At 37.7% G+C, this 12,557-nt stretch overlaps 1 protein-coding gene across 3 annotated transcripts in view; it reads left to right on the forward strand.

The window, feature by feature from the left end:
• Positions 1-12,557, forward strand: part of PHACTR3 (phosphatase and actin regulator 3) — a 1,988,889-nt gene that overhangs the window by 1,965,772 nt on the left and 10,560 nt on the right. For all 3 annotated transcript variants that reach the window (XM_044089987.1, XM_044089989.1, XM_044089988.1), the window contains one exon: positions 3,653-3,708. In XM_044089987.1, coding sequence (XP_043945922.1) covers positions 3,653-3,708 — 56 coding nt within the window. The remainder of the gene's footprint in view (positions 1-3,652; positions 3,709-12,557) is intronic.

The raw sequence follows: 12,557 nt of genomic DNA on the forward strand, positions 1-12,557 counted from the left end.
AAGTTAAGTGACTTCATCACCACTACACCGAGGCAAGTGAAAACTTAAGAAATTCAGACCAATGACTGCAGAATCACTGCCCAACACCTTTATCAATGTATTCAATGTTGCACTGTTTTATTTGAAATATTAAAGATGTTACAGATTCATCATTCTTTATCCCAACATGCAGAATATATTAGTTTAGGACTTCAGCTACAGTGGGTGTGGAACATTTTTTTTTTGTTACACTATGTCAAGCTACATGATTTTGTTCAATGGAAATAGAGCTTTATTTGAATTCAGATGTGCTTTGCATTTTCTCTTCTTTTCTCTATGTGAGTATAGGGAGTAAGGCACACTGGAGCAAAATGTAACTCACTCTGAGAGCCACAGGATGACTTTCAGCTATTCTGTATAATCATATCTGTACCAAGGCTTACAGTTGCTTGAGTCATAGTTTTGCATATTACAGCTCAAGCATATCTGCTGGAGGTGGCAACTGCTCATGTGCTCCTGCTCCCTTCATAGAGGAACTTCAAATTTGCTATTATTTTACTTTGAACTCAAGGCCTCCTAGAGATAGAGCAAGACAGCTGTTTCACTGCCTGTCACTGATTGCTTTTTTTCCCAAGGTGGTGCAGCTTAAGAGTGAGAATGATAAAGTACATGGGTGTAGGATGGGGGTGGAGGGGGCTTATCCCACTTGCAAAAACAACTGTTTAGTACTTTTATTGTGATTAATTTGCTTATAACTGTACTAGTTCAAGTACTTATAGGTAAGCATTTGTGATATGAGCTCTTTATCTTCAAGGAGTCATAGTGGGTCCATGCACAATGACTCAAACTAAATTCACACTTTTAAAGGCTACAGAAATACCAGTGAGACAGAGCTAAATTAGAAGAAACCGTACCACCTAAAATGCTATGTAGTTTACAGGCTTCTGAACTTCACATTTCGTTGTGATGAAGCGCTATTATAGCTGACCTTGTTATATATTCATAGGTTTATAGTAAGCCTATAGCTGGATGAGCATAAAGAAGTTTAGTTATGTCTCTTGTATTGGTAAATATAGTTTTCTTCCTTCTGTACATGAGACCATTTGCATTAATATAAAGCATCAACTTACAGTTACCCATTTAGTCACTGAGACCTGTTTTGAAGATTGACAGGGACCTACTTTGCTTGATGTGCAGAGGGAGTCTATCCAAAAAGTGATGAATACATGAGAATTTGTTCCCACTAGCAAGTGATGCTAGTCTTACAATGGAGATTTATGACCTGGGGCTAAGTATTTATTTGTTTGCTTTGTTTTGGAAGGTGTACGAGGTGGATCTTTCATAGTATAAAATGCTAAACATAGGCTTTTTCTCAGGAGCCTGTATGAAGTGGAGATGAGGAGTAGGGATAGGAATTTTAATCTGTCTGTGTAACTTAAGTGGGTTATACCTGAAATCTTGTTTGCTGGGAGTCCTTGAACTTCTAGTTCTTGTAGATACTTAAATATGTTCATTCCTGTCTGGTAAGCAAGGAGTATACTTGTACAAGGACTTCCTCTGACCAAGATGAGTTACCATGACAGATAAGCTTTGCATGATTTAAGGACTTCTAGTCCTCAGCTAGCTTCTTGTTCTAGCAGATAAATGTCTGTTCCAGATTAGTAGTAGTATATGCAGTAATATAGACCTGATAGAGTACATCCTCTCATGTGGTTCTTTAAGGACATTTTAGTACAGATAAATGGTAATTATTTAGACCATATTCTACCCCTGTTTTGCGTAGTGGAAATATGTATTACAACATTCTTGACAACTTATGTGAATCACTGTGCAAACCCACAAGACCACTAGTTTAAGTAAACTGAGTAGTTTGGTATGTCAGTTATATATTAGTATGTAGTGTAACAAGACAGGTGATTTAGACCTTTTCAAAGGCACCTGACTCACAATACATCATTAACTGCCATGCCTGGAGCATCCTGTGCAGAATTCAGGGACATGCATTCAGAAAGGTCCTGTGTGCTGATCTGCAAATGAGCCTTTACCATTAACCCTGAAATGCATAATCCTAGCTGACTGTCCTCCATCCGCATGTGACTGGTGTTCAAAAAAATAAACCATGTTAGTCTATTAAAGATATAATGGGTATCTGATGGGTGTCTAGGGGTAGATTTTTAATATCTTTTTCTTTGAATCTTTGGACAGGGCAAGCTGTACGGAAAAAAGCGAGTATTAATAGCAACACATGCAGTAACAATGCTGCAGCACTCTCCTCTTGCTTACTGAGAATATGCATATTACATTTTTTGTTATGTTTTGATTATCCACACAGTGGTTAGCTTTGATGATAGAAATGTTTACAAGAATGAAATTATGAAACAGATTATAAAGTTAAAAAGAATTTACACCCGTGAGTTTATGAAATTTCTTTGTTAGGATTTCTGTGGAAAGGATAATAACACAGACCACAGTGCATGTATGGCTCAACAATAATGTTAACTAAAATGCCAAACTGCAAAGAAAATGCAAAAGTTTATTTTTTCATATGTGTTGTATACAACTTTTGAAATCAAATCTCATCTCCAAGAAAGTGACCAGTAGCGGAGATCCTATTTATATTGACTTGTATCACATTAGTGTTAAGGTTTTTGTGGCTGCAGTAAAATTTGTACTAATAAGAATTCTATAATAGTTCTTTCATTTCAGGCTAAATTTAGTCATCCTGAACAGAAGATTTTTTAGTTTACTAGGAATCCAACAGCATGTTTTTATTGATTCAGTATTTTAAGCAAATGCCTCAGTCTGTAAGCACAATAATGAAACTATAAAGAAATGCCAAGGTACAGGTAATCTTTTCAGTAGAACAGCTATTCGCTATCTTAGTAGGAAAACACTGAAAGAAATGTTAGTTTCCTTAAAAGGAGTTAAATAATTATGTGGAATGGTGCTACCGTGATGCCTGGGTATCTTATTGGTTATTTGCTGCATACCCTGGTATTCAGGGGAATCTCATTTGCAATGCAGCACTGGAGTTGTTAAAGACTCTAACCATGTGACTCATAAAAATTATTCCTGAGGCAGTGGTTGTGCTGCTGAAGTGAGAGGCGGACCTGAAAGTGCATCGTGCTTTCAGTTCAGACATTCTGAAGGCTGGCAACAAATAAGTGGGTGTGCAGGGCTGATCGCACAAAAGGCTGTAGTTACACTTGTCATTTCTGAGCAGAGGAGAAGGTAACCCTATTGGAAGGCTTCATTCCTTCTGAGGCTTCTGCTGCTAACAGCACACATCGGATAATTACAGCAAGATAACAGGTGCTTCACCAGTTTATGTCACAGACCTCAACACAGTCATTTCATGGGCAAAACAGCATCAGTCAGTCTCAACAGGGCTTGAGCAAGATTAGCATATAAATACATTTCTTAGTTTTGGACATATTCGCCTTTATTAAAATATCCGAACAAGAAAGGATTGATAAATTGTGTATGAACATACCGAAGGGCAAGGGATTCAACAGAACCATCCAAACTACAACACAGAACAAATTAATACTGGTGCAATTTATTTTCAGTTTGAAAGGAGATTTAATAATAAAGGGGAAAAAACACAGTAAAAGGACTGTAGACTGAAAAGAAGCATTATGGTTCAAAACGTGATTCTAGTGTTTTTTCGCAGGCGTCTGAGCCAAAGACCAGCTGTTGAAGAACTTGAAAGACGAAATATCCTTAAACGTGAGTATAAAATAATTTATTGTTTCTCCTGCATTTAAACTGCATTCTAAAAATAATGTGCAAGTGCATGCTGGTGGCAAAAGAAGAAATCAAGAAATTATACAAAACTCTGATGAACTGATGTTTGCAAATAGCTTCTTTAAATGTGGTAATGATTTCTATTGCTGTTCTGCCCTTTCTGTGATGGCAGGTCCACCCTTTTATATGTAAGGCTGTTTACATGTGTACAAGTAGGTAAAGTGTATCTGAAGACTCTGAAATGACAGAATAATTGTTTTATAAAATTATTTATGCCAGTTTGTAAAATGGTTTAACACTATATATTTTCTTTGTAAATCAGTATAAGAACTGTGATTAAAATAATGTTTGTTGTGTATGGTATAGTAGAAGCCGTCATCACAAAACATTGTTTTAGATAATCCTCCAAGATGGAGTTACCATGTTATGCTGTAGAGGGTGTCCCCCTTCTGACTAGCGCAGAATTGCCATAGCAAAGCAGTTGCAGGGAAATCCCTGCTGCAGCCACCTACATGGCAACTGAACTGTGACTAAGTAAACGTAATTTTCATTTCCAGTCTAACCATTCATGTTTAAATGGTTATGAATGTAATCTTTTCTGAATCAAAATTGAATAATTTTAATTTACAGCTTAAAATTAATAGCTTACAAGTCAAGAAAATACTTTCATGAAGGCAGCATCTTGTCAAAATATCACAGATCTATCAGCAGGTGCGTTTCAAATATTCATTGACCATTTAATACTTCATAAAAATGAAATAGCATACATGTAAGTAATATTAAAATATGTTACATAATGACAGTTAAGCAAAGCAAATAAAAAGTGGCATAAATGACATCTAACTGCAAAGCAGAATTAAATTATGTTTAATCATTTAGTTTTGGAGTGGTTTTATTACAAGATTTAATCTAGGCATTTCAAAACCAGTGTAAAATTTAAAAAGACCTGCATTAAAATATAATGCATGTAAGTGTTCACTCATACATTCTCCAGGAACCTACTTAATCCATTTCAGTATCACAAGGGAACCAGAGTCTATCCCTGGGCTCAGTGTGCACACAGTAGAGAAACCAGTCCTGGATGATGTGTCAGCCCATAGCAAGCTGCACCTGAACAAACTCACTTACAAGCACATAGTTTTTCATCTTTTTTGTATATTCACTTTGAAAGGCCTTGATTATAAGAAGACAAAATCATTTGAACCGTATCTATTGTCTACAGAGCTAAGTCACAGGCAAAATTTAATGCTAACGAGACAGACTCCATCAACATTCTTTATGAGTTACGCAGTGTTCTATAAACAAGTTTTGAAAGTAGCTATGTAGTCAGGGTGAATATGTTTAACAGCTTGCACTGAGACAGAATCAAGACAGTTTCAACACTGCTAATTGGCCAGAAAACAGCACAGTCATAACAGTCTTTTTGTAAGACATATATTTTATGTCTTAGCTAAATTTAAATATGTGCATTACTAAATTGTAGTTAAGAAGTGAAATATTAATTGATAAATCACAAGTACTAACAATTTTTATTTTTTATGTAACAAAACTTTTACGAGAGGGATAACAATAAAGTCTCTTGGAAATACAATAGAATTGTATGTTACTTTTGCTATGTATAAAAGAGAAACAATGTATTTTGACAAATGAAGGAATATACCACTGTTAAAAATTCTGAAAGAATTATTGCCATATAATAACAGTGATATTTGAAAAAAAGATTGTCACCATCAGTTTATAACCCATCATTAGCCCACAATACATAGATTAATTACCTATTCCAAAGTAATGACTGAATTGCTTGTACCCATACATTCATTTTCAGTTATCACTTTATCCAGTTTAGGTCATAGAGAGCTCGGGCTTATCAAGGTAAAGCAATAGGTTTAAGACAAGAGCCATTTCTGGATGGGCTGCCAGGCCATTGCAGAAATCATACATTCACATATGAGTTCTACACACCTAAGAACTGTTTTGAGCATTGTTACTTCACCTATCTGTGGTATTTGCCATGCGGAAGGGAACCACAGACCTTTGTAAAAACCCATGTAGACACAGGGAAGATAGGCATACTCTGCACAGAAGGCACCCCACCTAGAATCTAAACCAGATGACAAAGCACTGTGAGGAAGCAACTATTTAATTTACATGCATGACAATGCAACCTATGTTTTTGTAGCTTTTATTTTATGTGCTGTTTAAATAGACACACACATACTTGTGCATGCAAACTCCATTTCTCAATCTATAACAATACTTATTGCTCTACTAAAATGTTACTATTCTATCTGTCATCTTTGTTTAAGATGACATGGAACACTGTGTGAAATGGTCAAAAATATGTCATCAAAACTGAGACTGGGAATACAAAAATGCACTAATATTTAGATTCTAAGCAGCATTATAAATTATAATTTTGTGATTTAAGAGATCACTAAGCATTGCATAATATTGCCTTCTCTATGTAATATAAAAGAAAAATATATATCTGAGGGACAGAAAATGGCTGATCTAGTGGGAGGCAGAAAAAATAAATGATTATTGATCTTTGGTGACGTTATGTGTCATATATTCAGTCATGTTATGATATACTACTTTAACTGCTTACCTCCCTTGTTCATAGGTTCATAGGTAGGTACTAGGCTATCAGCCCAAGAGCCTATGTAAGCCTAGCCAGCAAGGTTCCATAGCTTACGCCACCCAAGAAAGTTATTTTCCTGTGCCACTGTCCATCAGAGACACAGAAGTGATCCTTGGGGTGTATTTCCTATTTCTCATCCACTCATCAAGATTTTTCTTGAAGAGTGCTAATGAAGAACTTTGCTTGACATAGATGGATAGCTCGTTCCAGAGTATAGGAAGTCTCTGGGACAGGAATCTAGCCCTCCAGTGTGTCCTGTTTATTGTGGTAACAAGGTTTAGGTCCCTAGAGCGTGTAGCTCAGAGGGATTGGGATTTCTTTAGGTGTAGCATGTCCAACAGCTCTGGGGTTGACATAGCTTTATATGTTAGGCAGAGATCACCTCGAAGTAAGCGATATGCTACGGAGTAAAGCTGGAGTTTTTTGAGGCGGTCAGTGTAAGGCATTTGTTTGAGGCCAGTAATCCTCTTTGTGAGGTACTTCTGTGGCCTTTATAGCTGCTGCAGATGTCTTCTGAGGTACATTCCAAAAGGGGCATTGCACTCTATAATGGGTCTAATGAGTGACGAGTAGAGGGGAACAATGATCTCTTTTTTCCTGGATGACAACCCTTTTATGATGAGGTGTGCCACGTAGAAGGACTTCCTGACTATTGTGGCGATGTGACTATCAAAGGAGAAACTACTGTCCACCTGGGTCTCAAGGTCTCTTATCATGCATTCAGTGCCAAGTAGATTGCTGCCTATGTGGTAGTTCATGGGTACAGAGTTTTTACCAAAGGGGATGACACTGCAATTTTTGGCATTGAGCTTGAGGCCATGGCTCTGACACCAGGGATCTGTCTCAGTGAGGCCCTTCTGTAGGATGTCCACATCATTTGGGGAATTAACTATGACTCCTAGTTTGCAGTCATCTGTGAACTTCGTTAGCCAGAGGCCTTCTGTGTTAGCCTGTACTTCAGAGAAGTAGATACCAAACAGGAGAGGTCTCAGGACGGAACCCTGTGGTACTCCACTTGTCACTGCTTTGAGGTCAGATTTGGAGTCTGCAACTTTTACAGTGTGGGTTCTGTCAGTGAGCCAGTTGGCAATGCATCTTGTGATGTAGGGATTTATACCTAGTTTAGTGAGTTTAGCTATAATTCCAGAATGGGGGATGGTGTCGAAAACCTTGGCGAGGTCAAGATAGGCTGTGTGAACCACCTTACCCTCATCCACGGCTTTGGTGACTGCCTCAAAGAAGTCGATCAGATTCAGGAGGCATGATCTGCCTTTCACAAACCCGAACTGGGTGGGATCCAAAGTTTGGAGGTTACCAATGTCTTTGTTTATGAGTTCCATAATGATATGTTCCATGGCCTTGCAGACCAGGCTCATCAGGCTAATAGGTCGATAGTTCCCGGGATCAGTGGTGGCTCCCCTTTGTGGAGTGGGATAACTGTTGCTGTGCGCCATTCAGTGGGCACAATGTCTGATGTGAGGTTATTATTGAACATGGTGCTTAAGTGGGGAGCCAGTTTGTTCTGAAGTTCGTGTAAAACGCAGCCTGGGATGTTGTCCGGTCCCATGGATGCTGTGTTTTTGGCTTTAGAGAGTGTAGCTTTTACCTGCGTATTTGTGATTACAGGGACTCTGTATTCTTCCTGTATAGATATGGGCCCTTTAGGGGGTGAGAGGGGGGGTAAAGTTAGCACTGAACCAATCTGCCAGGATGTTGGCAATATCAGTTGGTTCTGTAATTTTCGTGCCTTTGTGCTGTAACTCATAGCAGATCTGGGTGTTGCCATCTAGATTCTTGACATAGCTATAGAATGCTTTGTGGTTGTCCTTGGATTTAGTGGCGATTTTGTTTTCGTAGCTAGCATTGGAGGACCTTATAAGGGATCTCAGCTTCTTATTGAGGCTGACCAGGGAGCTCCTCCACTCATGGGATTTTACTCTTTTGCAACAGTTTCTTCCTTCTGTTGTACAGTTTGTTTATGGCATGGGACCACCAGATTGGCTTCCTTTTTTTGGAGGATAGCGTCTTGGTTCTGTTTGGGATAGCACGATCCATGCACTCGTGTAAGTGCTTATAGAGTGCATTTGTACCCAAGATTCAGCAGTTGTAAATGTATTATCTATCAAATAGGTCTGTTTGTGGAGAGGGATTACAGGAGATTTGGTGGTTTGCATGCTTACCTACAGCATAGTTCTGGGTGGTTTGCATGCTTACCTACAGCATAGTTCTGGGTGGTTTGCATGCTTACCTACAGCATAGTTCTGGGTGGTTTGCATGCTTACCTACAGCATAGTTCTGGGTGGTTTGCATGCTTACCTACAGCATAGTTCTGGGTGGTTTGCATGCTTACCTACAGCATAGTTCTGTGATGTAGTAGGAATCTGATATACCGCCTTTGTTTGACAGATTCCCCTTTCCCAACTTCTCATCCCTAATCCCACCACTGTTTTTAAAAAATCCTCTATGTTTTTCCTGCCAGTGCTATGACTGTATCAAGTGACCCTGTGTCAGCAGGTTAAATATCTCACTAAATATTCTGCAAGGTACTCAGTGTACTGTGCCTGAGTGGTCATGCTGTAGTCACTCTTCAATGTCTCTAATAGGTGTTATGTCTGTAATAAGCCTTATTTAGCTACTTATGAAAAGGACACTTTTCAGAGCTTTAGTAATTCTTCCTAGTCCATATATTCTCATACAATGACTTCTCTGAATACAGATTACTGTAAAGAATTTATATGTACCTTTTCACTGAACACCTTCTAAACATCTTCACAGCCTTCTTTTGAATGGCTCACCCCAGACACGTGCACTATATTTCAGATGAGGTTTCTCTCCAAAATAGCTGGAAACGAGAAAAACACAATGGAAAATTAATAGATGTAGAAGTATATTATTATTTGTTATTGTATTTACACTATCAGTCTCTGCTTTATCTTTATTTCCAAGCTTTTTAGCCTTCATTTCTATAGCAGTAGAATGTTTTATACAGGGTAACAGATTGCCATTAAGAAGTATGAACATAAATTGTGTTCTGCTCATCTCTTGAAAAAGATGACGTGTACTAACCCATTACTACCTCAGACTCTCAATGGCCAGCTGAACAGTTCATTTTTACTCTGGAAAGTTGTGTTCATTTTGAAATAATGTCCCTCAGAGTTTGCCAAGTTGTTTTTATGAGATTTATGGCAGTCACAGTTACATACCCCTGTAGAAGCCCTCATCCAGCATTAATCTGGCTGCTAAAATGCTAATTTCTTGTAGCACCATTGATCTGTTAATTTCAACTTCCCAAAATAGAAATGTCAATGTGCATCCCCTGCCATTCTTAGTAAATTACTTGTACCATTTTTGTATTCAAAGCAATAAACCTTGCCTGACTCCAGGGAGATTAATTCCTATGTTTAGCACAAAGAACATTCCCTTACAACAGACATTAAGTTGACTAGCTCGACTAATAAATTCCGTTCCTCATCAATAACAGATGGTGGTTTTCTGAATGCCATTTGTTTCTGTCAGTTCCTCTAATGAGTTTTAAAAAAGCCTTACTGCAAATAACTTATGTGTGTATTAGTAAAGAACACATATCTAAATTAAGAAATTTTAATGTTAATTTACAAATGGATAGAGAGCAGAGCAAAAAGTAGATATTTTGAATCATCTACATGTGACTCCAGTAAAATTTCATTATAATAAATGATTACTTAGCAAGCATGCATTTAAGCAGCAGAACAATGAAGGGCCTTCTGTGAATATTAGATTTATATAACATTTATTAAAATATTGCTACACTATTAAAAATATTCATTCACCCAGCTGTGTTTCCTCTGCGCATTACCAAAGTTCCATCCCTCTGTTATTTTCAGTTTTGTTGCGGATTAATGAATTACATTCCAATGAATATTGCATTAATCACTTGCAGATTAAAGTTATATTGTTGACCAGAAAACAATTCAAAGAGCTTCTCCAAATATGTGTGCATGTATGCATTAAGGGACTTTGTTCCCACTGCTGCCAGGCTGAAATGAACTGCTACAAAATATTAGTGTTATTTTGACTAAACAGCTCAAAAAAAAAATCACTTAAAATTTATTTTGCCGACTGCATTTATGCAATTGACAAATAAGCAGTGCACATGTTCTTGCACTGACAATACTATTTGCATACAAAATGTAAAATCCCTGTCTCTCAAGACAGTTTAATTAAACACAAGTTGGGTTGCCACCTTTTGGAAGAGGCAAAAACGTGGCAAAAGCTCCACACTTTACTCCGCCCATTTCACTGCACAAATCTGTATTGCTTCTCTTTCAAAGTTAATAATCATCCTAAAATCAATTTTGAAGAAACAACTGCGGTGCTGGTGCTGCGGTAGCATTGTCGCCTCACAGTACGACATTGTCCTGTTTGATTCTCAGCTAGGGCGTCTTCTGTGTGGAGACATGTGTGAATGGGCGTACCTTCGTTGAAGGTTGTGTGTCAGGGCTGGCAACTCGGCACATAAAATATACTGCCAAACATTAGCAGACCGGAGTTCCGCTGTGGCGACCCCTAACTGGGAAAAGCCAAAAGACACAACAACAACTAAATAATGTGCTAAATGCAACATAAGTTCATAGGTTAGTACTAAGCTAACTGCCCTTGTGAGCCATTTTTAAGCCTAGCCAATTGTCCCTTGTGATACTCAAACCCTGCACCTTGTGTTTACAAGGCAAACACCTTAACCATTAGGCCACACTCCCAAACCCAACAAATGAGTAAATGTATACACATATTGCACGTTAAAAGATATCTGTAGTATTGTTTTGGAAACTGGTATGTTTGTTGACTCTGTTAAACTAGATAATCACAGAGGTCTAAAAAAATCATAATGAGGACATGAGGACAAGAAGTAGAAGATCAGTGCATAATTGTACATCGGTTCCTACAATGTATAGTTTTCAGCTTTCCTGAATCCAGACTTTTATTCATATCTACAATATTATTTATACTGAAGACAAAAAAATAAAAAGCTCATGTAATTTTAGCACAGAGGGCATAATGTTTATCTGAAGAACAGATCCATTGTTTTTCTTCTATAAACAAGAAGGGTCAGACTTTTTGTGTACTTCTAAAATACATCATGAAGAGAATTCTTCTGAATAGTCTTTCTGATAATTGTCATATTTTATATTACCCAAGATGCAGTTAAAAAAGATTATTCTGGCAAAATCAATTAAATGCAAATATGAAATCTAAGTGAAATAATAAATAGTTTGGGAACTACATGATCTGTCAGAATAGCTCGGAATACCTGAAAAGTACTCACCAAAACTGAACTTCCTCACAAGGAAATCTGATTTCTGGATTTACTGACAGTGACCCTGATTTCCTGACTGTCAGGAAAAATTCCTGACAGGTGGCAACCCTAATTACATAAATAAAATATTTATATTTTTGAAACTAAGTACTACCACTAAATAAACCTGAAGTACTTATTCCGTGATAAATGTTATTATTAAAAAATCTATGAATATATTAAATATTCCACTGAGGAAAGATCAGCTACAGAGGGGTCCTACACTAAATACAGAGAAAAGAAATAAAATGACAGTTGATGTAAAATTCATCAGTTATACTGGAATTCAGATAGGGAACATTGTCTTACCCGCATCGATTTGTAATTTGTGTTTAACCAGTTCAGATTAACAAGCATTCTCTGTCTATACTACACTATAATTAGATTTATTTTAATAAATACCAGTGATAAGAAAGGCTGATGTTTTAGATTAATTTTATGTCTACTTGCCACTTAAGGGATTGAGTACAATTAACCAGAACTGTACAGAAGCAGAAGGCATGCTGAGTTGTGTCCATGACATCTAGGCACACCTCACGCATAATAGGATGTCTCTGTCAATAAATGTAACAGACTCCCTCAAAAAACCCTCTGCTACCCACCAGCAGAGAAACAAAGTGGTAAAACATTAAGGTTCTTTGGTTCGATCCTCGGCTGAGGTGCCTTTTGTGCTCAGTCTGCATGTCCTCCCTGTGGTCGCGTGGGTTTCCTCCGGTTTCTCCAGTTTCCACCCACATCCCAAAGGCATGCTGTAGGTGGATTGGATACTCTAAATTGGCCCTAGTTTGGATGCCAGGCTGGCAACATGACACCATAAAACTCTACTGCCAATCATGAGCAGAGAGGTGATCCGCTGTG

This window comes from Protopterus annectens, chromosome 12.part0 (genome assembly GCF_019279795.1).
Source record: "Protopterus annectens isolate FY-2018-M chromosome 12.part0, PAN1.0, whole genome shotgun sequence".
Classification (NCBI taxonomy): Eukaryota; Metazoa; Chordata; order Ceratodontiformes; family Protopteridae; genus Protopterus; species Protopterus annectens.